Here is a 27,409-nt window from a genome sequence, read left to right as displayed (position 1 = left end):
TAACAGCAGCTCTCAAAGCATGAAGCCTGGGGGGGAGTTAATGTGGGGAGTGCAGGCAGATCAGAGGTAACCATCATATGATTGCAGTTAATGGAGTCAACACGTCGCAACGCTCGGCGCGAAAAACAACAAACACAGTGGCCAGCACTAACCACACTTAAACTATCAGTGTCACCTCAGCGAGGGTTCAGTTATTACGAACATCAGTTTTGTGTTAAGAAAGATGACTCATCAACCTCACTGCCACACTGTGTTGTGTTGCGGCCACACATCTGTGCTGTATGCGTAATTACTGCCCTCCTTATTCCTCTGGGTGGACACAGTGTCCTGCAGCAGTTCCTAATCTTTTATATTTTGTATCAGAGGAACTCAACTAGCCCCTAACTGGCACCGCTTGTCAGGGTTTGACTGGCAGTGAAATGATTTTTAATTAATGGTTATTTACTGCTGTTAGGTACAAATAATGTGTACTGCATGTTTCTGCATTTGGATACCAACAGTTACCTATTTGCTTTAGCTATCTGTCTGTATATTCCAGGCAGCTATTTCAACCATTAACCTGCTGCTCACAGACCCCTTCCGGTGAAAATCGAGTCTTTTAAAATCCTGTCAACATGTCCATATGGTGTTTTTTCATATGCTGAAAAACACATCTTGAGCAAAATAAGCAGACAACACCATGGCTGAGCATTTCCACCTGGAAGCTGCAGTGCATCTTGTCAGTCACAAATACGGATTAAGCTTAAACCTAAGGAACCGATCGTGTCAACATGCAGCGACGGACTTTCCATATCATTATTCTTCTCCACAGTCATTTTGCTTGAATTATTTCTGTATTATACTTTGCCGTTGTGTTGCACAGAGTAGTTTTACAGTGTTTAATTAGAGTCATAGGTGAGCTGATGTGCTTTAGTTGCAGTGAGGAAGGATTAGTGAGTGGAGAAAGAAACATAGACTTCATAGATCTGCACATTCTGGAGGATGTGAAGGTACATCTGACCTTTTTAAAGCAATAATTGAAAATTTTAACGGAAAAAAAGGCAAAATATGCAACTTTGGTACACAGACGTGACCTGACTCTACAGTGGGTGAGGGACTTTTTGCTTACTTTATCCTGTTACTAACTGTTTAGGCCTTTTCGCTCATACTAACTAGTTTTCACACTCAATTGCATGTGCTCAGGTGTTACAGCTAACCGAAAATACAAATTTCTTTTAAAAAATTTAATCCTAATCTCAGTTTTTTCAAAGTAAATGAGTTTCTCCTAAATCTTTAATGTAGCCCCTGGCAAAAGCATAAACACCCACTTAGTAAGCCAGGTTTGGAGCCACTGCTGTATTGTGTGCTCATGATTTGACTTTGTAGCTTAGTTAATATTCATCTTACATCAGTCTACCTGGGCTCTCTTATCTGTCTCCACCGTGACAAGCGTCTCCTCTCCGAGACAGCAGCGTGCGTTTAAGCAGCTGAATGTCATGACGATAAAGACTGCAGAAATTTTGGATCTCAAGGGAAATAGAAATGCTTTCTGATGTTTCTCAGATTGTCATGTCATGGGTGCTGCGCTCACATGATGCATCTGTTTCTTCGACAGGACTTGGTGAAAATGGCGGAGGGCTCCAAAGACCAGGGAGGTACGGGCACCACTGATCCGGAGGAGGACTCCCCCAATATGATCGTCTACAGAAAGGCAAGTCTGATTGTGTGTGTGCGTGTGTGTGTGTGTGTGTGTGTGTGTGTGTGTGTGTGTGTGTGTGTGTGTGTGTGTGTGTGCGTGCTGCTGTACCTGCTCTGAGCTACATGATGTGAGAAACATTCACTGAGAAGCAATGACCTCTATACAGGCTCCTGACAGCGCACTGGTCCGTATCAGCATCTATCCACCACACGCTGGTTTCACTGTCAAGTGTCAGGAAGCCTCACTTCCAAACATCTTACAACAACCTCAGCTGTATCTCTCTCGGTCCTTCTCCCCTTCAGGACCCTCTTCCTACCACTGTACCCATCACTAGTCTGGCAAACTTCGGCCCTCCAATGTTTTAACAAGCTCTCAATCCCTTCAGTCAAGGGTCTGGGCAGTGAGAGGTCTTTTCAGTGTCAAGGGCAATTACCTCATCCCCGTGGTGACTCACTTTCAATAGCTACTGTTTGATTGGAGAGGGTTAGCAGTATTGGAGGCTAATTACGTGGAGGTTCGGGTGGGGACAAGTGACTGGTTCCAAACGGCCTATGAGGGGGTGTTTTTTTTCTTTTCTCCCAGACTGACGAATAGCTTGTTATTTCTCTGCCACCACTGTGACAGCCCTCTCGGGGGGAAGAAAAAAAAAATCGTTTTGATCAGACTTTAACCATGAGATCCACTGCCACCACCGAGCCGACTGTCTCGGTAAAAAGTGAGGCTATGATCAGGTCGCAGTTGACAGATCCTGTCCCACCGTCCCAAATCCGTTATTTCATCCTGTTCCTAATGACCATCCATTCATATAGTGAGGTAAACAGATTAGCGGAGGGGTGGATGAGACAGGATGTGAAATAATTGTTGACAGCAGCTGCATCAGTTGGTAAAACGTCCCTTTTAGGCATATTGTTAACTATGTGTCACTGTGGAGTTTAGGACTTGACAGCTTGACGAATTTATTGTAATTCTTTGTAATAAACACTTCCAATGTGCAGCTCATCTGGGGGGGGAAACTGTCTGGACCCTCTTTGTATTCAGAATCTTGATAACTCTGTCATGCTGCTTGTGATATTGATGCTACTGGCATTGTGGGCTATGAACAGTGTCACACATCAGCAGTTGGCAGGATAAGGGGCAGTGGAAGTGCACTGCCAGCAACAACTCACTTGTCTACAGGTAATACTCAACCTGCTAGAGTAGCAGTGGGGGCATTTGCAGTCACCTAAAGTGTCCACTAGGAATCCAGTAATGATAATCAATAATCAAATCAGATGGATGACTCTCTCGAGACACTAGCTTCCCTCCCTGAAGCCTGGATTTCTTGGCAGGTGCCACATCGCTGTGCTTATTCTGCATGGAAATAGATTTGTTGTTTATGCAGCATTGTAGGCTACTTATCCTGCATGTATTCTTGGAAGCTGTCACGCTGCAGAAGTGAGCATACTGTAGCTGCATGTAACACTGGGTATCTTGGTGGATTTCACAGTGCAGCTTCATTACGTAATGCTACACATGCCTGGAGGCAACGCATTTAAGAGGCTAGTTTTTGCTCGTCAAGATGCTGTCTGAGGGAATATTCATCATTTCATGTTTTAGTCATACGCGGTGACAACAGACAGATGATTCTGAGAGTGACAGGATTTTCTGCCCTTCTCGCTTTGCAAATGCGATGTGAAGCTTTTGAGAAAGAAGGCTAAAAATGCAGTGCAGCTGGATATACAGAAATATTTTTCACATTAAAGGGAATATTAATTTGAGCTCAAATATTTAGCACATTCGCTGTGGGTTTAATGTAGCACCTTAGCTTTAATTGAATTTATGTATTCATTTATTATCTTATTTTATACACCTCGATGCCTGTCTGACTTAAGATGTCAAAGAGGGCCAAACGATGGAGAGGTGCTGGGTCTTGGAGGACTGAGCACCCACTGCCTCTGGACACAGTGGGTGGGCAGCCTGGCGCAGTGTGAAGGCGCTGCTTGCTGAGAGGCAGATGGCCACCAATATGTTGTGCCACTCGGGAAAACACCGGCAGCATCATCCCAAAGGCTTGAGCCCCCTATCAGCTGGAAGACATCAGCATCTTACCGCAAGGCTGGTGTCTTCCTAGTGCACAGATCAAAATATTTCAAAATAAAATTCTAGTCAAATCTGTAGAAGGGTTAAATGTCTTTACCTAAAATGCCTTACCTGCTGCAGAAAGTATGAAGTTAACTGTGTAGGCAGTTAGACGAAGGTGAATGTGATGTATTTAGCCATTAGAGAGGCTGAGTGCTCAGTAGAGGAGGAGGTTGTCTCTGTCCGTGCAGTGTAGGTGCTGCAGTACTATCTTGCTCTGTCTCTCTCCTCCCACGAAAAATAGGAAGTCAAGCAAAACAATCCAATAACTGCAGGAGGTCTTACTGCCTCAAGAACTTGCAGCGAAAATTTGGTCTAACAGATGTGGGCTACACACACACACACACACACACACACACACACACACACAAACACACACACACCCTTCATGGTGGCTTAATGCACTCTACCTGTTCCTTGTTGTGTTTTTCTTTGCTCCATTTGGCACCAAGACACTCTCACTAAAGAAACCCCAACATTGACAAGGAGCTCTACTGTGCTGGGAAATGTAATTAAGCTCAGGAGAGAGGCCACTTTGCTGCTCTGATGGGGTAAAGCTCGCAAACTATTAATAGCTAACATCTTGTCTCCGAGTGTGTGTGCGCGTCTTCCCCTTTATCCACCACTGCGTCTTGGAGGTCGAGGGTCTTTCGAGCTGTGATGGCTGCCTGGCTTTTGACACACACCGTTAATTGTCGCAGAAGCACTAAAGAACACCTGTCCTGCACCCAGAGAGAATTAAGGATTTGTGCTGCATCCCCTCTTTCTTTTATGCAGGCCATTAAATGTTTGATTGGATAATCCTTGGCAGTCGACTAATACCTGAGGGTGAGTTATAAAAGCTTCAGTATGTGTCGTTCAGCCCCACAAAACTTTCATCGTGATGGGTTGTTGGGGCCATTAGTGGATAAATATTAGTAATGAACAATGCCAGAAAGTTCTAAGACAGCTATTTGGTGCCAGTGGCTATGGGGTATGGGTAAGCTTTAACACTCTGTTTAACAGACAGATTGGTTGATTGCTTTAATCAGTTACAACAGTGTCATTTTCTAGCTCAGTAGACTCCAAGATTTTCGCTGCTAATGATGGTGCCAGATGCGCAGTGCAGTCAGTGCTCCACTTGTAAGATAAGTCCATACCGAAAATACACCATCCAAAGAATCAGACTGTGGGTTGGTCAGTTATTTCACAACAGATCTTGGTGCTACGCTCCTCCATCTCACCTTGTTTATTATTTTCTCATTAAAGAGATCACATTATGCAAATCCATGACATAATTTTGCATCACCAGTGTATCTAGAGTCCCGTGAAATATGGCAAAAGACCACCCCCTTCTTTCTTTCCTGACTGGCTCCTCCTCCTCTGGGCTCATGTCTGCCCCTCGCTAAATAGAGTAGATGCCAGAGAGGTTTACCTGCAACCCTCTTCATGAAATGGGTGTGGACAGCTACAGCTCAGTTGGATTTAAAGCTACAGATACTAAAACAGTCCATTTGGAACAAAGCAAAAACCGAGGTTATTACAGACATGGTAGCATGAATGATGGGAAATGGGAAATGGTCTACACTTACGTTGTGCCTTTCTACCTTAGTTGTACTCCAAGGATTTTACAATGTGTTTCTCATTCACCCATTCACACACCAGTGGCACCAGAGCTGCTATGCGAGGTACTTGCTTGCAATCGGAAGCAATTTTGGGTTCAGTGCTTTGCCCAAGGACACTTCGACATGTGTTTTGTCAAGGAATTGTTCTACCAACCACACAGCTGAGCCACAGCTACCCTATGATCTGTGCACTAATTTGACCTGATTCTGAAATACGCATTTGAGAGACACGAGAGGCTTTCATAAACATTTTTTAAAATAATATCATATGGGACCTTTAAATCTACAGAGTTGGATGAACTTTAGATGTTTGGTTGCAGTGGTGGCAGTGCTGGGATTTTTCTTTGCTTATTTTGCCTTGCTGTTATGTTGTTTCTTGAAATGCTAACTTCTACCATAACTTACCAAACCCTTCACTGAACTTAAAATACAGGAGCAACTAAGATGAAAATATGTTGTCTCGTACAATAGTTTGTAGCCAAAACTGAACTTTATATTTATGGCTAAATAGCAAATATTAACATGCTAAAATCATAAACCACACAGGAAGTGTAATCATATTCATGCTGCTGTAGCATGGCAATGTTAGCAATTAGCCCATGACCACAATGCCTAAGTAAAATCAAGGTGGTAGGTAGTGGTGGCCCAGTGGTGAAGGTTTTGGGCCAAAGAGAGTAGAGGGTTGAAGCCCCAGCACTGCCAAGCTGCCACTGTTGGGCTCTTGAGGAAGGCCCTTAACCAGATCTGCTCCTTAGTCTTTCCACTGTAGTGTGGCTAATCCTGCGTTGTGACCTGAGCTTTCTAACAAACTGGGATATGAGAAAAAATGGGATTTTGTTTAGCCGAATCTTAATTTTAATCTTCAATCCTCATAGGCAAGTCTGGTTACTTGGCAGCTACCTTGCTAACACCCCCAGATAGTTATTTGGGGCTAACAAGGCCAGGCTGCTATCTAAATAAATGGGGAGAGAGCTATAACTGGAATTTTAATGGTCTCCAGATCTCGATAGCTGCATGTATAGAATCACCAGTGAAATCTGATTTAAAGAAACCTGCTTAAAAAGTTTAGAGACTTTTCCTGAAAATGAGATTTTTATAAGTTTTTTTCCCCCACAGGTTGTATTTCACATTTCACACTACACATGTACAGGTTCACAACACCACATTTCGTTAGTGCAACAGCCCATCTAGCTGGATGTCTCCTGGCTTAAGCGTTACACATAGACAGTCTATGGAGTTACAACGCATATAATTGGATTTTTGGGGGGAGGGGTGTTACATGTGTCATACAACCACCAATCCTTCTATAGATTTCTATTCAGGATTCCTTAAGTAGCGAGTCTCTCCCTCATAACGTCTCTGCCTCACAGAGCTTTTAAACATTTTTTACCACCTTTCTGCTTTTTCTTTCTTCCTGCTCCTTTGCTTATTTCTGTCTTTCTTCTGGCTAATTAATAATTGAAGCCCATTTCAAGCATTCCATCTTCTGAAAAATATCTGGTCCTCCGAGACATCATACCCGCCCCCATTCATTTATTCATACCCAGCACATTTTTTTATGATCACTTGGTATTTTTATCCATGTATGTGCTTCTAAATGTGAAGACGGGACGACTACAGAGGAAAAGAACAAAGCACGTGGAGAAAAGATGCTTTCTGAAAACTTGACACGACGTCATATTTCAGAGTTACTTGTGCATTTGAATTTGTCCGCATGTTACGGTGTTGTGAGACATGATTCCTCCTGTAGGAAGAGCTTCGGGGTGAATAACAAGTTATCACACCTGTGTGACTCCTTCAGATTAGACAGACGACAAATCCAACACACCCTGAGTGACGGAGGAAGATGAAATTACTGTCCGTGCCAGTTTTAACCTCCCACACCATCCACATCTATGACTGTCAGCTGGTTAAGATGATTTAGAGACAGGACACAGAGGGAGTTACCCTCCACTCCTACATTGCGGATGATATGGAAATATGTATAAAATTACAGCAATTGCACTACCAGTTGGGAATTAACACTCCTTTGACTGGCAGGAGACGATGAAATTACTGTAAATGGCAACTTTCCGCACTGCTGCTTCACCAAACCCTGCAGGGCCTGACAGCTGGCTGAGGACTAAAACCTTCTAGTAGTGTTGGTCAGAAGGAAGCTCAGCTGCCTGTCTTCCTGTTCCCACCCATGTCACACTCTCTTGTCTCTCTCAAGTACCCCTGGGGCCCATGCAGGGTATATCTCTCCTCTTTTAAGGCGAACCCTCCATCTGAGGTGTCTATGGGCCACTGTTTGCTGTTCCTGTGTGCACTTAAGATAGCACAGTGCAGGCGAACACTCTGCATATCACCTCTGCAGCTGTAGGGACGAGTTCACCCAGTGCTTTATCATGTATGACCGTTTTAACACCGTCTCCACTTGCACCATGGGAGCCTTTATCTGAGGCGCTGGTATGGGCTGAACTATCAGGGTCACGCTGAAGCCTGTGAGCCTGTATGCTAAGTGCCAGTGTGGGTTGCTTTCCTAGTTGGGTCAATAAGATAAAACAACAGTAACAGCGCAAAGCTCTATCTCTTATATAACCAGCTCCTGTCTGTTTAATGTGTTGGCCTGTCTGTTCTCTCCAGTAAAGCAGAAGTACCAGCACATGAAAATCCTGGAAGTCCACTGAAAAACAAATCATAACTGGATCATAATTCACAGTGTTTTGGCAGCCTGCAATCTGTGTTGACAGGATTATTCACCTCATCCATAGAGAATCGCTGTGACTGAAATAAAAGGCTTTTCCCCAGTGAGGAAAGTCCTTCCTTTGCCAGTGCCTCTCCTGGTCTCCCTGCTTGTACATCGCTAATGTGCTCTTAAAGAAGCACATTTAATAATGCAGCCAGTGTTGTGCATTTTATTGGGAGTGGAGCGTATAGCTGTGTATGCATGCATGGAGTGACGGTAATAGGGAGCTTGATCGGGGGGAGTCTGCTGGCACAACAGTGTCCCACTTCTCAATGCCTTCTAAACCCCCCTGAGCCTCCCACTTAACACAGTCTGAAAAGGCTGCTTGGAAATCGCACAATAAATGGAGCACGCCTTAAATACCTACTGCTGTACTCTGCATAACCTCAGCATCTCTACAGGACACTGAAGGAGCTCACAGCACTCCTACAGAGTGGATTCATATGAAAATACTGGAAATATGCATAAAATTACGGCAATTGACTCCAAGAGAATTTCCACAACAGATAACAAGTCCATTAACTATCTTTGGGCTTCTGTTTAATAGCATCGGTGAGGAAACTGTGGCTCAGTTAAACAGTTTTTCTGATGACGCTGATAAGGAATAAAATCTTGTGTCATCATGTGTGGTAAATGCTAATGGGTTACTGGAAGTGACTCTGACATTAGTATGTTAAAAGCTGCTGGTTCTCAGTGGCTTGCAGTGACACGCTGACGTGTTTGACAGCAATGACTTTCTGGGCAAACTGTAACCCTGCGGTACTGCTGACACACCGAATTAGCAAAAAATGGGTTGTAAAAAGAGAGCAGGCTATTACAGTCCCACATGGTTTTGTCACATTTTTTCAAGACAAATGCACCCACAGCAACCATGATAATGTTTTACATATTTATATAGAAATCATCATGAGTGTGGAGTGGAGGTTAACAATGTTGACATATTGTTGTACGATACATTTCATATATCATTTATATTTATCTTTGTTGTAATATTGTGGCTAATCTGTTTATATATATATATATATATATATATATATTTTTTTTTTTTTTTTTTTTTAAATAATTAATTTATTTTTTTTTTTTTTTTACTGTGTTTATTTGTTCTATGCTTACATTTCAGAGTAAAAGGACATGCATAATTTCCCAAAAAAATGGAAAAATTGGGATGTTCTAAAACTTTTGACTGGTAGTACACACACACGCGCGCACACACACACACACACACATATGTATATATATATATATATATATATATATATATATATATATATATAGATATTTCCATTTTTTGGGAAATTATGCATGTCCTTTTACTCTGAAATGTAAGCTTAGAACAAATAAATGCAGTTAAAAAAATTGATGTAGAAACCAAAATATATTCTAAAATTTTGACTAATTAAAGTAGCCACTTTTTGGCAGATATAACAACACACATGACATTCTTGCCACAATGGAAATCAAATGTTCTTCAGAAAGTTCTTCCCAACTCTGTTCCAGAAGTTCCCATAAATGTGTGGCACCTGTAGGTTGCTTTGCTTTCAGTCTTCTGTCCAGTTCATCTCAAACCAGCTCCATGGGGTTTAAGTCTGGAGACTGTACTGACACTCCATTTTTCAAGCTTACCATCTTGTACTTTTTCCCTGTGTTTTGGCTCATTATCTTGATGTAGGAATAACCGCTGACCAAGTAGGCACATACCAGAGGGTACTGCATGGTGCTGCAGAATGCTGTGGTAGCTGTTTTGGTACAGGTACTTCTTACTCTGTACAAGTCACTGACCCTGGATCCAGCAAAACAGCCCCAGACCATCTCGATTCCTCCTTCGTGTTTGACAGTTGATGTCACACACTGAGGAATCATCCTTTCTCCTACTCGACGGCATACAAAAATCCTGCTGGATGAACCAAAGATGTCATATTTTGATTCATCAGTCCATAACACCTTCTTCCAATCTTCGGTACTCCACTGGCGGTGTTTCATGGCCCAGGCAAGCCTCTTTTTCCTATTCTGACATCTTAGCAGTGGCTTTCTTGCTGCAACTCAACCTGTCAAACCTGCAGCTCCAAGTCTTCTCTTCACAGTTGAAACTGATACTTACTATGACCACTATTAAGCTGTGCTTGAAGCTGTTGTCCTGTGAGCTGTCCATCACCCAGCTGTTGACTCTCAGAAACTTGTCTTCTGATTCTGTTGTGGCTTTGGGTCTTCCAGACCACTTCATGTCAGAGTTTCCCCCAATTTTTGAGTGCATTTTGATTTGGAAGAAAACTGTTCTCGCTGACACCTTGACTTTGTTTGCAGTTTCTCTGTAGGAAAGATCTACATTTTTAGGTGTTATGATCGTCTGTCTGTCTTCTATTGTTAATTGCCTTTTCCTCTACGTTTTTATAGCAACACACTACTTTCTGCAGTACAATACTGTTCAAATAAGGCTCTCGAGGGTATGGCACCACAGTGTGTTCCAACACTCAAGTAAAGAAAAGAAGAAAAGTTGTATATATCTTGTTTGATACTCAGTGAACACAGTAGATGCAGAAAGAGCTAAAACCAGGGGTGTTCAAGGCATGTTACTGGTAATGGCAATGGTATTCTGTGCAGTATTTTGAACTTAAATTTGAAATCCACATTCTGTTAACATGTGAGATTTAAATTACCTTGTTTAAAAAATATAATGTAGGACCTTTATATCCAAATTCTGATATCTGCTTTTGTAATATCAAAAAATACTTAGTACTTAAATTTAGTTTCTAATTGCATTGAGCTTTTGTTGTCCTTTTGTTTCACCACCAGTGTTGTGTCATTAAGCCACAGAAATAGATTAACTTTGTGAAATGATCTAGTTTTAGAGGGTACGGTCCCATCGAAGGCTGATGAGAACAGGTAATTAAAGTGGCTAACCAAATCATTCGGGCGTGCAGTGTGGAGTGTGTGCAGAATGAACCCCAAGTCTGCTTTTACTCAGTTCAGCTGATGAAAATTTAATAGCTGATTGAGCAATAAGGACGGGGGAGCAGATGGTTCATTTGTCCTGCAAAATAACATCCTTACAGGAACATCAAAGACAGCCAACCTCAGTGCAGAGTTTTCAGATTTATAAAAGTGGAAAAGTTTTTGACCGATGTGAATAAATGTGACCTTTCTGCTGATATTTTAACAGCTTTTCTATTCTTCCTCTTTCACGGCTTTATCTCCTTCATGCTTCAATTTCAGCTGCAACTTTAACTCCGACACATTCAAACCTCAGGAGATTTTGTCTAGAAATGCTCATCGCCTCCCCTTGCCCCATTTTCAGTCTGACTACAATTCTAATCAAAGAAAAAGGGAGTATTTTGTCACTGCTGACAGTTTTTTTTTTTTTTTTTTTTTTGCTGGTGATACATTTTATCCTTGTGCTTGTAGACCAGCCAGAGATGAGAATGTCCTCAATCTTCTGAATAGAACTGATGAAGTATGGCTCTCTGATGGAAAAAAAAGATGCACTCCATTTGCACGATTACAAGATATTTCGGATTTTAATCCTTGAATGCTTCATTATACGGCTCTTTCTCTGCTCACAATCCAAAAGAAGCTCTCCGAGAATGACACATAACAAAAGAACACACAACATTCAAATAGCTGTTAATTACTTCTGACAAAGACGAGGCATAATACGGCAGCTAAGTACGGCCTGTCAGACAATGAAGGCTTTACACGAAATATGCTGATCAACAACACTTTGAGAAATCTGACTAATTTTCTAATTGCAGCAGCATCTGCCAGCACTCCCATTTGTATTGTTTGCAGACACATCTTACAGGCTGATAGAAAGAATCGCTTAAAATAAAAGGTCTGACTCAGATGAGAGACCGAGCATCGTCTGTGTACTGTTGAACCACAGGTAATGATGGAGTGTCTGTTTGCTGGAGTGGTGCGACTGTAATTGTCTCTGGGTTGAGGCTGAAGCAGGGATGAGTCACCCACGCCCCAAATGTTAATCATCCCGGCCAGCTAGTCTGACTAAACATGACTCCAAGGACAGACCGGACCATTTGGTTGCTTTCCAGAACAAGCACCTGCACCCTCAAACCACAACCCTTACTTTGGTTCACTTCAGACTAGCCTGACTCAGTAGCTTTGCCTCTTGGGATTCCTCTGTTAAGCTGTACAACGTCACTACAATTCGCCAACACTTAAAATTTAATTGGACAATGACTGAAATGTCCTTTGGTTTCGGCTTATTCACAGCTGGAGTCATAAACAACCCATTTGTCGAAGATGACACTGTCACCCTCCAGCACATAGGGTGATTTCAAACTGAATTTGTAGCGTGTGGGAGGCTGCACTATTTGCCATTTTGTGCGACTGAGTTAGATAATCAGTGGGAGATTTTCTTCTTGCATCCTTTCCAGCTTGAAAAGAATAGAAATGTCCTTGTGGGAGACCTTGCTGTGTGCTGACTCTTATTTCCACTCCAGTTGTTCTGTCAATAACTCATATGGCAGAGACCAAATCTATAACAATGCTGTGTTTACTTTCATCAAACTGAATTGGAGAAAACCCCTTAGCAAGGGAAAACGCTCAACCTGGACCCTGGTGTTTCTGAACGTGGCCTGATTAGGGTCGAACATGCTTTTAAACTTTGGTCTGAGGACAAGTTCTCTCAGCAGTTTACATGGGGGTTTGTTTTGCATGATTGCTGCCATGTGCGCATATATCAGGTCCTCTAAACTGAGAATCCAATATCTTCCACCAGGGCGAGAAACCATTATTAATCCCACCTTCCTTAGCAACTACTTAGATGTGTCAGGCAACATGAGCTTAATTCATTTAGACACTTCAATACATCCAGGCTTTAATTTGATACCGCTGCATTTGCTTTAGATGGAAATTGGTCTTCATTAGTGGAAAAGAAAGTAGGAAGGGAGCGCTGAGGCTTTTAAGCTTGTAATAATCATCAGATCGACCGGGCTGAAGCCAGAGAGACAGAGACGGTGATGATGGTGCAATAGGGCTAACATGGTTATTCCCACGCCACAGAGGCACAGCTGGCAGAAAGCAGCAAATGCACATTCATAAACGTGTGATTTGTTTTCCACAGTGAGGCCTGTTGGTTTGAATTTTACAGTGTGAGGTGAATGAATGAAACAGCGGTCAGCTGCTGTGGGCTTTGGTGTGACATTCATGTTCTCCTGAGATCTCCGGCTGACAGGCAGCCTCAGCCTGACTCCGCAGGATCATAGCTGACACATAATCCAGTGGGACAGTTCTGTTGGAATGACTCTAAAAGAAGCCCGTGGTTTGACTTAATACTCAATATAAAACAAAATAATGAAGAAGCTCATAAAAATGCAGTCCAGCTTCATCAAAGTGTCTTTAAAAAAAAAAAAAAGAAACACGCAACTCTGGCTCCAGTTTGGAGGTATTTACTGCCCATTAAAAGATGGTTGGGCACTGATGACTATGTGCAGCACACTGCTGTAGGGTTCATACAACCTCCAACTCTAAACAGGTGATTAGTGAAAAAGGTTTAAGGCCTTATGTGCCTCAAATGATGTGTTTATCTGGTCCAATGGCTAATAACGAGGGAAGACAGTTTCAGAAATTTACAACAACTTTAAACCCAACAAACATGCCTATTTGTGAAGCAACTGGCTGGGTATATGGAAAGTGAAGCAGTCTGTCTGTATTTCAACTTCATTCAACTACTTCCATCATTTTTTTGTATACTCCAACCCTGTAAATGCCATGTCAGACAGTGTGTCTGACATGTTTATCTCCTCAAAGACATGCTAAAGAATTCCTTGTTGAGAGATCGTGGAAGCAGTGGAGAGCAACCAGTAGGAGGCATCACGACAGGTTTTTATCCCTGTATGCTTGTGTGGCCTTTAAGAAGTGTTTTCTTCTTTGGACATAGTTCAACAGCATGTCATATGAAACAGTTGGGACTGGAGTCCTGTGTGGGACTGGGTAATATTGCTCTTGCTGGATGTCCAACTATTCCACTCCTGCTTGCATCAGCAGTCATTCTCACCGTTCATGCCCTCTCAACATAGGATTGTATTGATTTTGTGTCTTCTTCCATTCCCCTGGGAAAACATGTTATTTTACTGACTAGTATTAATAAAAAAAACAAATGCTTGTCAATGAAAAAGTCCAATAAATTACATTTACAACTGTAAGAACTTGCTCTACTAAGGCAGTACACATTTACATGCATTTTATACATTTCTCTATAATTCATTATTAACATGCACAGGAGGAAGTGAGAGCTTACACTGACTTGGGAGAATGAAGCTGGTTTGTTGCCCATGTTTGGTGGTAACAGCTGAGAAATTTGTCCAAATGTCAGACTTTGCCTTGCTTTGCTTTTGTATTGAAAATAACTCAAGATCTAAATGCAGGCCTCTGATTTGAAGGACACTGAGGCCTTTAGTGGTTTACTAGCAAACTAAGACATTACAAGATTTAAACAAAATAGCTTGCTTCTCCTCTTTTGGTAGAAGGTAGCAGAGTCTAGAAGCTATGCACCCACTGTTCCAGACTAATATATCCTGGACCACTCTGTGTTCCTACAGCTCACTGAGGCTAAAATAAAACCAACCCTCCTGTTTAATTTCTGGTAAGGCAGCAGTTAAAGCAAGGATAGGCAGTATTTTTTTGACATAATTGGGCAAGATCCCACACTAACCTTTCAGCATGTTTTAACTCATGTCTGAGAAGAAGCTAGACTTCTGCAACTCCTCCTGGCTAAATTTTCAGGCTCTATAAATCTAGTAAATGAAGGGAGATCTTAGCCAATCATAGAGCTTTTCAACAGTCGGATGTGAGAAAATTTAAACTGAGAACAGAATGTGGTGGTGCAGCAGGTTAAATAGAGGATTTCACTTGCAAGAAGACAGTTTGAAACTCAGTTGAAGTCATAAATTAAAGTGGATTTTTAGCTTGATTGTCTTCGAGTGTTTGAAGTGTATGCTTGTGTGGTGGGAGGAGCTTAAAACGGAGGTCTTAGATGATCAAATTCTGGCAATTTTCAGATTTCTGCGTACTGCAGCTTTACGTCAGCCCTTGAAGTGTCACAGTAATGGAGCATTAGTAGGATCATCTGTGCTGTTTAAAAAAATCTGAATTTCCAAACTCAATGTGATCTGATCAGTTTAACTCAGTGCTTTGCTGCTAAGTCATACTGACAGTCAAACAGGTTTAAATCCATTTTATAGAAAGGCACCAGAGCAGTTTTTGATCACACTGTGATAAGTTTAATCCTTCTTTACATGCCAAATGATGCTATTAGCTGAACCATTTTCTTTTTCAGCTGAAGTATGACACTTAGCCACATTGAAATAAAAAAAAGACCAGATGGAAGTCACTCTGTTTACAAAGCAGAAATCCTTTCTTAAATTAACTTTTAGTAGGGTTTAATTCATACATTAAACTTTTTAACACATCAGGATACATCATTATAGAAGCAACTGAATTATACAGAAGAATACTCATAAGCAGGTGTTAATTCTTTGTATAAAACAGGTTATGGCCTTTTTGGAAGCAATCTCAATGAGTCTGCAGAGTTTCATCTCAATGATATCACTGTCCTTTCTTCCTAAATCAATTATATAGCATTTTCTAGATTTTAGACAAGGCTTTGCACAGCTCCAAAGTTTACACTCCTTTTAGATGTAGAATTTAGGTTATTTTTCTTGCATTGTTTTCATAGGTTATGATAGAAATATCTAAGCTCTGGAAGGGCTTTCAGTATTTGCTGTAGTGGAGACAATAATGAGGCAATTCTGATGCACAAATTCCCTTATAAAGCAGGTGTGGTCAAGCAAATCGCTTCTCGTTAAATTACAGCCTGCTGTCAAACACAGATAGCATACAAACGGGGGAGAAAACACAGAAATGGACACTTCACTTCATTTTGAAATATGCTGAGAGAATATTAGATTACAAAGCATGGCTTGTCCCTTTCTCGGAAGCCTATTCAATAATTCAAGTGGGTGTGATGGTTAGGGTGCAAATTCTAGCTTTGCAGACATAATAGATGGTTCATTTTTGGCTCCCCTGAGGAAAAAGAATAAAAGATTTATGAGCAAATTTGGTTGCTGCCTAGCAATGCATTAGCTCGCACTGAAGGCGGTCTGTTGACATTACAGATAATCAATCAGCAGTAAGTAAGGATTTGATGGCGTAAAACATCTCTACTGTAGCGTTCCCGCTTTACTGCCTATTGATTCTATCTTTCAGTCAATCAGCCTCTAAGGCAGTGCAGCTCTGTAATGTATCCTTTTATCAAACACGTGTCTCGCCTGTGATGCAATTGTAGGAGCTTCTCCTGGCCGCCTCGGGCCTCGTGTAGTTTCATTAAAAGTCATTAGCGAATTACAATTGGACGAGTGGCGTGTAAGAGAGAGGGCGACAGTGTGACAAAGGCCAGCGCCGCCGACATCTCCTCTGCAGGTCGCTGTCAGGAAGAAGAGTCATCCCCTCAGGGACCGAGTGCAGCAAAGCACATTACAAGTGTGTGGCGCTGCGAGATGAGATTTCAGAGCCACATGTCAGCTCGGCTGCCCAAATTTCATTACCTGTACCTGCGAGTTGGGAGTAACAAGGCTTTATTGCCAACATTGCAAATCTGTCATCCAGCGAGAGCAGAGTTGTTTTCATAGCACCTCTCTGGACTTGAAATGATGCTCAAGAAAACTATCCGAATGTCACTCGCTGTTGCACACAGAACTGCTGGTTAATGTGCAGTGGTCTGACGGCAGGTTCCGCTTGTGTGGGTTTCTACAGATCTGTGAGGGTCCAGAGACGTATTTGCCCCCTATGCTCCACTACGCCTTCGTGCTTTTCCATAAAAGACTTTTTTCACTTAGTTCCTCTGTTGTCACAGTAACAATCTTCGTCCCTAAATGTCTGTCAGAATTCTCCCAGTTGTGGGGCGAGCCAGCGCAGGTAATAGGGGCATCAGGACTGCAGTGACAGCAGTGTGTGGGTGACGGTGGTGAGAAGTAGGGAGGAGGGGGATGGAGCTTAATGATACACAGTGGAGCTGTAAAAATCCCCACGTATGCCAGCAGCCATGACAGGAAATCCATGCATCTTTAAAGGTCAAGGGGCTCTCTTACACACTGATTACTTGTGAGTATAGGAGCACATGAGCCTGAGAAACAGGATCATTTTAAATCTGACGTATATATATTTTTTTTAAAAAATGTGCGTGGAGGATTGAAACACACCGTCTGTCTCTAGAGGGAAGGAATTAGGAGCAGATGGCGTTATAGAATCATGACATATAAAGAGAATGAAAAAAAACAGTCCTTTAGATCAAACTTGGCTAAGCTGATTAAGATGTGATACATCATTTGGCTGTAAACTGCTGCCACATGTTAAAAGCACATGCACACATTACCGATTCAACAGTTTGCTTATGAAAGCTAAAAAAGCATCTGTACGTGCTGCAGCGAATGGAGCTGAGTGCAGATGCTGCCTCCTATTTGTATTCTAGTGTTACACATCTTATCACCTCAAATAACAGCCTCAGGTGCTGTGTAGATGTCTTTTTTTTTGGGTATAGCAGGCCTATCAGATATCACACATCAAGGCTAGGGATAGCCTGTCATCGTGACCAGCGATATTCTTCTTCTTTTTTTCTTTTTATTGACTGATTATTGATAAATTAAATGAGCAACTTCAGGTCTGATGCAGCCTCCTCTCTCTGTCTGTCATCCCTCTGTGAAAAAGGAACAAGAAAAACCAGTCGTTGCCACAAACCAGGAAATTAGCTTCTCTCACAGTGGCTATGCTAACGGCTAGCGGATAAGTTAGGAGGCAGCCACAGAATAATCTGAACAGAGTCTGGCATTCAATAACCAATCTGACAATAAAAGTGACAGAACTGAGAAATATTAAGAAAATAGAGAAGAACAGCAGATGTAATTGCAGGAGACAAACGGATCAATCTGAGTTGATTCCGCATGAACAGAGTGTCCTAATTTAATCACTCCTATTTCTAGTTTACATATTCAGTTAAAGTCAACCTTATTAATGAATGACAGATTCTCTATCGCTATCACATGCAATGTATATCGAGGCCAGTTATTAGTTATCAGCCCTTCTTGATTACCGATAATCGGCATCAGTATCAGCCTTGAAAAAATCAGACAAACAAAAACCCCCCATATTGATCCCTAATCAAGGCTTTAACAACAGGGTGAACACTGACTAGGAGAATTTGCAAGTTTTGACTTTAAATTGATAGAATAGAATGTAGAGTAAATAGCAAAATTAAGTCAACTTCTGAAGCCAAAACCTGTTTTTGAGGCATCCCTGTTGGCCTCCTCTCTTCTCCTCTTCTCTCCTTGTAAACTCTGCATCAATAGAGTTTGTCTCCTGCGTCTCAAACATCAAGCGCAGGCTTGTAGGCCCGACGAGGGACGTCGAGGCAAACCTGGGCTTGATGACGCCTCCTCTCTCCACCGTCTCTGTAACCCAATTACCACCAGGCCTCAAGGAATGAGACCAGCAGGAGTGTGGTGTGTCAGGGGACGATGCCAACATCAAAGATAGACAGATGGTCCTGAGGTTTTACCACCTCAAACTAATTTCCTGCAGATATTATGCCACGCTTGGCTGCTGCAGTGCCCCAGATATGAAGTGGAGATGAAGACGTATTGATCAAGAAAGTGAAAGAGATTCTAAATGAACTTAAATTCAGCGTCGCCGCTCTCTCACAGAAACCAAGAGTGACTAAGAGCAGCTTCCTCGAGCCACAGAGCTCCTATAGGGGCAGCAGCAGAGAGAATTATGTGCAGTTTGAGTCACATAGGTGCTTTAAATGGTCAGCATCCTCATGCAGTGTTACCTGCTGCTTCTCACCAAATACTGTTCTACTCTTTTCATTTTCACTTTTACATTGTAGCACAACAGTGAACATGCTGTGACATAGAGGCCAGACTCTGATGAATGATAAAAAACCACGTCTGGAAAGAATTTTGAAACTGACAATCACACAGATGGAAGCAGATGCTTTCTGTCTGGCTGCAGTCTGTTAGCTTCTTTTCCTGCACCGATCTGTCGCATCGCACCTCGCTCTCTCATTTTCATTACTCCATATGCAAATAGCCTTCCGCTGCTTTTCTTTCCTAATTACAGACTAGCGGCTGTAAAGATACTGAACCTTATTAAAGTCCAAACCTTTAGTCCCACAGGCACTCAGAATGCAGCTGGTGTGAAAGGTGTTTGAGCTCAAAGTCACATCCCTGCATGCAAATTGCTGTTAGTAAATGATCTCTGAGGTAAAGCTTTCCAAAGGAGTGAACTGCAGGTAATGTGATTCTCTCCCAGCGGAGCAAATGGCCTTTAGTAGCTAGTTGTTGCTGTAGCCGGGGCTCGTTCTTGACGTCTAATAGCACCAACACAGTTATGGTCTTTTACACAGCAGAGTAAAACCAACCTATAAACCCGCCCAACCCGTGTGGCTGCTGATGCCCTTCATTTCAGACAGTGTCTCTTTTAAAAGTAGCCCCTGTATCTGAGCAGGGCACTTTGCTTTAGAGTGGACTATCTGTTCAGAGGAGTAGCAGACTCCTGTTTTCCCCCTCCACTCAAGCCCTTAGCAACCCGTGGAGTATCTAACAACAGACATTTACAAGAGGGGAGATGATCTTTTTCTGTCCTCCTTGAGTCTCATCAACAGAAAGGTGACCTGATGAGTCACTGTGGTTTGTGGGCAGGCGTATATTGTCCTGATTAGAGCCTGTCTTAGCCTCGCAGGGTTTCCATTTGCATTTGGCTCGCACGAATTTTGCTAACCCCAAAGCTTTGATTTTTAAGTATCTCATTTGATACTGAGGAGCATAAAAGGAGCTTGTTAATTCCTCTTTTTTATTTAAAAAAAAAAAAGTCAGAGAGAGAGAGCCGGAAAGCATTGACAACAAGATTATCCCTCCTGACCAAAGAGCTCGATCTGTAATTGTAATTTAGTCAGGCTGGCATGCTGCCCAACGCTGGAGCCAAACTTGACAAACTTTTAATTGCTTAGCTCCTCTTTCCACTAGTGTTGCCATGGTGATGGAGAATCTGAGCCGACACACCAACACAAACCCATCCCATCCCTGAAATCTCCACATCGCACCCATGTCAGTTACCACAAGAAGTCCTCAACTGGCCCAAACAAGTGACAAACGCTCTCATCAACACTTTTCGTCCCAACATATGGGTCTGATTGGATCAAAGTGAAGCATCACAGTTGGACACTTCTGGATTTTAGCATGTTTCCCCCTGAGGACCATCCAGCTGGGTTGTTCAATCAAGCAGCAGCTAATTGGGCTCTTTGTACAGTCGTGTACCTCTGGGCCTCTTTGTCCAAACAGGGTCTCTGTTCTGTTGTGGCAACTTGAGCTGAAAAGACCGCTGATGACTGGTATGTGATTAGATTACACATGAAATCACATGCAAAGTCCTCACTGGAGTTAAAAAAAAACAAAAACCCTACTGAAGATTTTGACTTAATTGCAGGAACAGATGCAAACAGTGAAAGTTTTTACCCACTACAATGAACCGTTTACATGTTTACTGACAGAGGCACAGATTGCTCTGCAATGCTCTTAATATGTTGCCTCATCCTGGAGAAAAAAACCCTGAAAAGAGCATTCAACCAAACAGCACAAAGATGTGCTCTGGCACACATTTAACCTTCAGCAGGCTTTTCCTGAAGTGATGTAACCAAGAGTGCAGATTTGAGTGAATAGGATTCCTTTTCTCCATGTTCAACAATTAACTTTAGTGCATTTACAATCCATCGCCACTGATGATTACAGGGATTACATATGAGAGGTATTGGCAGGATGGAAAATGGCTTCACTGGCGTGTAAAAGCTTCTTTTTTTTTAAGCTCCAGGACCTGATGGGAAAACAGTTGTTTATTGCAGAAAAGGGAAGGCTTTCCCTGCAGGGCATTCCTGTGGAGATGGCAATTTAGAGCAGAAATGGATCATTGCATATGTCTCTTTCAGGACTTTGTTGATGCCTCAGTGAAATGCAATATTAGACGTAGCAGGTGATTTGGTGTTTTCGATAATGAGGAGAACTGCCAGGAGCTTTGACGCAACTGTTGTGTGTGTGTGTGTGTGTGTGTGTGTGTGTTTGTTCATATGCACATGGAGTTTATGCTAATGTGATTCATTCACACATCTCCAAAACAGTCCAAGTTTCCAACCATCACACTCGTGGTTGGCAGGGCTTTTCCAGTCTGTGTGTTGCTCCTTGCACGGCTGTCAATGACTCTCCCCAGAGTGTCACATCCAGCAGAGAAGCTCTCACAGCCTCCTCATCATGACTTGGCATGCTAAGAGAGTTGGATGGTGGGGAGGAGAGATGGGAGAAAGAAGAGGGGGAGGTCTTCTCTCACTCTCTCTCTCACTCCAGCAGGCTTTATTCTCACCTCACTCCCCGGGGCATCACACACCAGCTGGAACTCACTTAATTATTCACCCAGTATGGCGCAGAGGTCAAAATGGCAGAAAAAGTATTTTGTGACAGGTTGTGCAGTTTGGAGAAGTTTCCTCACTGACACATCATCCAACAAGTTGTGGACCAACTATGTGCAACTGTTTTGCAGTGATTGAATGATGATCAGTGTCAAAGAAGACAAACCACAAAAAAACACAGAAAATTTTCACTCATTTTCCACAAAATCTGTTGTAGTTTCTTGTCTCTAAAACCTATCCGCAAAACTTCAAAATAAAGGTTGGAGTTAACAATACGATTGTATGAAAAGTGAAAGGAGGGCAACAGGCCAGATTACTATTCCAGTGGTGTCCCACTAGCCCACAACTGTCTGGAAACGTAAGCGCTGCAAAAGGCAGAGCTTATGGCAACACAGTCGGGGTGAAAGCGTCGGGGATCTGCTGTTCTGTGATTCAGCAGGAGGGTCAGAGCAGCTGCCGCCATCTGAGTTTAAGTTTAAGGCCGAACAGCGAGCTAACACCCTGCAGCAGACGGCAATCCAAACAGTTCACAAGACCAATGTGAGCAATTTAGTTCTGCTTTGAGGTGAAGAATTAATTTATAGTATGTAAAGCAGTTCATATATAATCTAGGGCAAATCAAGCCAGTTCATAGAGGCCCGAGCCAGCTGACGCAGTAAACGTCTCACGGCGAATTAGAAGGCAGAGCATAAATAACTGGCAAACTGTAAGGTTTCGCAACAACAATTCTGTTAGTATTCCAAGCCAAAAACATATTGATACAAACACATCAAGTCCAGGATGTGGAGCACAACCCAGACAATCAATACAAGACCTCAGAGGAGCTGCTACAAGGGATTTTGGCTCCTTTGTAAGTAGTTACTTCTCCATTATAGCAAAACAATGATCACAAGGCATGATGTTGTAGAGCAGTTTGTACATTTACGCACTGATGTTGAATTCAGAGGATGCATTTCTGCTTAGTGTGGAGACAGATTTGGTCTTGACCTTAGAAAAGTGAGTGAGAAGGAGCTGTAGTACGCTGACCTCCATCCATCATGTCTCCTGTAAGACATAAAACAAATCAGACTGGAAAAATTTTTTTTTTTTCTTGAATGTTATTGAAGATTGAAAACCTTGAAGCACAAGTTTCATTCATCTATGAATGTACATTTCTAAAATTTATTCTGACTCTTTCTTACAATTTTGCAGCCCGGAAATTGCAAGACATTGATTATTATAATAACTAGTTAATGTTTTTTAAAATCTCTGTGGAATTTCAGATGTATTTCAAATGATCTTATAATTTTCAAGGTTGTTATATTCCCCACAGATCATAGTAAAACAAGCAGATGAAGAAGAAGGGAGGGTGAGATTGTATATAGGGAAATTAGAAACATGATGTCATTCTGCTGCTGTATTAAATCCATGAAGCTGCTTTCATTTATTTTAGCTTTACGTATTACAATCCTAATGAATCTGAATGCATTTAAAGTGTCCATGTTGTCATAATATTCTATTCTTTTATTATGGAGCAAGATTTTTTATATGGGGATAATATAAAAACAGTAACAATAGTAACAGTAAGTTCTGGTGTTGTATGAGACAAACTAATATATGACTTCAAAGTATATTTAAAACACAAACGAACCTGAAGCAACCCTGTCTTCCAAAAGTTATGCTACCATACAGCTAAACTGCTTTCTCAATTATGGTTTAAGTGCAATGCATTCTGTATTTAAAAAGACTTAATTTAACCATAAAACAAAACTAGTCCAAAAGAAAATTAGGGCTTTCTATAAATTAATTAATTCCTACTCTAATTATGTAATTCACTCATTTACATTATTTGAACATGAAATTATACTACTTACACCATTTTCAAATCGGAGAAAAATATGTTTTACAGATATTTAGCATTATTTAAAAAAGAAAATAGCTATATTAAGGACTGAAAAATTGTTTTAAAAAAGTAAATGATGAAATGAAATGAAATAAAACTACAAAATAAAAATTAACAGTTATTCTGATTGTCCCTGTTTTGTTAAATTACAACTAATATCTTGCCAAATTACAGACTTTTTTTTACCTGTTCACTGTAGAAAACAGCAACAACTAAAACAGACCAAAACTATGCATACCGTCCATATCAAACATGAATATTCTGACAAATAGTAATTTGTTATTCTACAATGTATGACAGCAAAGTGACATTGTTTTACAATATGTGAATCTGCAAAAATACTTAGCTTACAGATATTTGCTGTTATTCTCATTGGTTATTTTTTAAAATTTTGGATTTATTTATAATTTATTTTCTTTTACAGGTTTTGAACGTTATAGCACTCCACAAGTTTTTATTGTATTTTTTCTGGCACCATTGTTGCAGAATTTTCACCATTTTTAAAGTGACTTATTTTACATTGTGATACCCCATGTGACATACATGGACACCAATGAAATAAATGCCAAAGATATGTTGATTAGGAATGCAATCATGATACATCACAGACAAATGCAGTCCTGGAGGAAATACTTAACCCTCAAAATATAATTGAGAATGCAGTTTAGTTGTATAGAAACATAATTTCTGGGACACAGTTCTGATTCCAGGATGCTCAAAATAAGACGAATATTTACACGCTAGAAAAAGCACGAAGGCTACTTTAGTTTTTTGGGAATGACTTGGTAACTTTGAAAACTTTTCCAAGCCTCCGCACTAGTTCATCTTCATCCAGCTCTTGCCGACGTCTCATAATCATCTCCAGGCCGGCAATTTTTCTCTTCACCCTTCACCTGGACAGCCATCGTTTTCCCTCGCAGCCCCAAATGTCTTTCAACGAAGACATATGTGCCTGCGTCCGCTGATGACTGCTGAATCATTAATGGCACTATTACTGCCTGATCCATCTTTTAACAGCAGCGCTCTCATTTGTGAAGACTGGGCCAGTTTTTAATAGCTTTATCTCGGGCCATTTTTGGAAAAATGGGCTCAGGGTTTCAATTAGCGGGAGACGCAAATGTTTCCACACTTATCGCCTGCCTATCAGAGTTCAACGTGTCGCATTTACTTGATGGTTATTTATGCCACTGATGCTTCCATTTCGACAATTTTATGTCACTTCATTAAGCTCCAATTATAGGAACATGTTGTGGGGAGTGGAGCCATCTTGTTTTAGATGTTACATTAGAGGCCTGTGCTGTGCTGTAAATGTGTTTCATAAGCGAGTGTCCTCAGCTCCTATACAGAATGTCGCACTAAGATAAGCTGGACGAATGACAACACACACCGATACAAACTTGCACACGTGTGTTGCGAATGCAAACATACAGTTGGGTGGCAAGATACACGAGATAGTGTTCTCCTGATAATCATTTATAGAGCTCGGTGGTGAGGGGCAAAGTGCTGTTATCACACGCTAGCAGCAATGTTCGCCTCTCAGAAACCATCCACACCAACCTGCCACACCATTAGCTTGTACATCCTGGAGATATGATGTGCACTTTCTGTAGCTGTGCCAAGTGGTTCTCATCTGCTGTCATCCTATAGGGAGATGATGAGTTCTGTGCAGCAATACTCAGTCCAAGGTCCATTATTACATGAAAACAAAAGGACTTAATCCTTTCCATGTTGTTGTCTCTCCAGGGATTCGAGGAGTCCTTCAGTGCTGGATCGAACTGTGCTGATTTCAAAGCTCTTTCTCCTGTTGTTTTCTGTGGAAGGTTTGTCTTCAAAGGAAACAATGCGCTGCTTCACAGAGCTAATCTCTCATGCCCCTGATTGTGTTCATGTAAAACTGTTTAGGCTCACATGTAGGCAAAAGCAGGCCTGAAATACCAAAGCTCATAACAGTGAGGGCAGATGCAGCTCAACAGAGTTGAGACAGTAATTATCCATAGTGGATGTTCAATAATTCATAGCAGGACACTCTCTCAAGCTTATGGTGAGAGATTGGTAATTGTCTTGCCATGCAGTTGTCTTGCTCACTCCCATCTGTCTGCATTATGTGCGTTATTAAATCCATATATATCTGCGCATTTTGTTATAGATTTATGGGGCATGTTTATGAATCATCCATTTAAAGCTTTGCCAGGGAGGATGATTGCCTTTGATTGTAATGGTATTTGAGTAAATGCACTGTAGCATGTTGAAGGCTACACAACCCTGCCAAATTAAAGAATATCTACAAGTACACTGTGCTGGGGACACAGTTATTAAGAGGGATTTGTGCATAGTGTTAGTCATCCCAGCTGACATACTTTACAGGTAATGTAGGCTCACAAACGTGCACATGGACTGAAGGGCTAAAATATTGGTATAATCCAGTGTACTGTTGGACCATTAATGAACTGACAATTTTGTAAATGTAAAGGTGTATTTTTATATGTTGCATATTGTCAAGTGTGCATTCATTTATGTAATCAATAACAGAGAAATGTTTATTACTTTGTAATTTGATTAAATTGCTAACATGCTCACAATGACATTGCTAACATTTGGATGATACTATTTATATATGGACAACATATGTCATCTCACAGCGATTAGCATGGGTGCAGACCTTACAAATTATAAACAGATAACAGGAAACGTAACAATCCAAAGCTGCCTTTAGATTCCCTATGAGCGCCAGTGGGAAAGAAACGAAAGGCAAACATCTGTCCCGACCGGTTGGGTGAGCGTGGGGAAGAGGGGGGTGGGGATATTTTTATAACACATTTAAAAGAGCAGAGATTAAGCCAAAATGTTTTCCAGTAGAGAAATCCTATTAACATTATGCATTTATATAACTTAGTCAAGTTAAAATATTCAAGTTAAGAATCTATAATGTTATATATTACGCTACATTACCCCTCTAATTTAAAAATTAAGGTTTATGCTGTACAAAATTTTAGATAAAATCCAACCAATCAAAAGATTTCCTTTAAACATACACTTGATGGCAAAGTAAGGAGTAGTTGAAATTGATAAAAACTGTGTCAAACCAAGATTTTGGGCCAAATAATGCTATTTGGAGGTCTAAGAGATCACTAAACATGTTACATTTTGTCTCGAGAGGAAAGTGAATGTGTGTACCAAATTTCATGCCACTCCACCCAATAGTTGTTGCAGCATTTTGCTCAAAGCCACAAACATCAAGCCTAAGGTGATGATACAGGCACATCAGGGACCAAAGTCAGTAGGATTCATAATGTTGTGGTCGTAAATGGCCATAAATTCAGCCAATATTTGTTGAGATATTTGAATCTGTACCAAAGATCCCACCAACCAACACTGTATCCAGGGATCTTTGCATGGTTATGAAAGGAAAAACAATTCACAGAAACAGGTATGATGTCTTTAGGAACTAACTTCACTCAGCATTTCGGAGCCTGCCTGCCTGCCTGCCTGCCACAGTTTTAGGAGTTCACCCACAGATATGCTACATTAAATGATGAATGAAACAGCAGAAAAGAGAGAGAAAGGAAAGAGGGTTGAGCAGTACGGTGGAATGGCACGAACTAGAGCACAGCGTGATGCCGTGTGCCTGAGCTCGTGACTAGAAGTCAGCTGCAAACATGATGGGTTAAAAAGGGAGCACACTATAGCCTACTCTGGATGTGAGAAAACAGAAAAGGCTTCCTTAAGATTCCGAATGCGTCGAGTCCATGAGTCGAAAACCTCGAAATTCACCTAATCAGCTTCGTCATGCCGTAGCGGTGCGTTTGCTTCTGTGCATATGCATGTGAGTGTGTGCGTGTGTGTGCATCTGAGTGTGTTACTTCCTAGACAGATGCTCAGGAATCCATAAAAAATTTAACAGGCAGCACAACAGCCCTGGCGACTACTGTACTGCATG

The 27,409-nt window shown here is 41.4% G+C and overlaps 1 protein-coding gene across 4 annotated transcripts in view; it reads left to right on the top strand.

The window, feature by feature from the left end:
- LOC111588178 (regulator of G-protein signaling 6-like) overlaps positions 1-27,409 on the top strand; it is a 46,587-nt gene that overhangs the window by 1,918 nt on the left and 17,260 nt on the right. For all 4 annotated transcript variants that reach the window (XM_035942968.2, XM_023298394.3, XM_023298395.3 and 1 more), the window contains one exon: positions 1,595-1,690. In XM_035942968.2, the coding sequence (XP_035798861.2) occupies positions 1,607-1,690 (84 nt within the window). In that variant the 5' untranslated portion in view covers positions 1,595-1,606. The remainder of the gene's footprint in view (positions 1-1,594; positions 1,691-27,409) is intronic.

This window comes from Amphiprion ocellaris, chromosome 20 (assembly GCF_022539595.1).
Source record: "Amphiprion ocellaris isolate individual 3 ecotype Okinawa chromosome 20, ASM2253959v1, whole genome shotgun sequence".
NCBI classification, from domain to species: domain Eukaryota; kingdom Metazoa; phylum Chordata; class Actinopteri; family Pomacentridae; genus Amphiprion; species Amphiprion ocellaris.
This window is presented reverse-complemented; position numbering and strand designations above follow the sequence as displayed.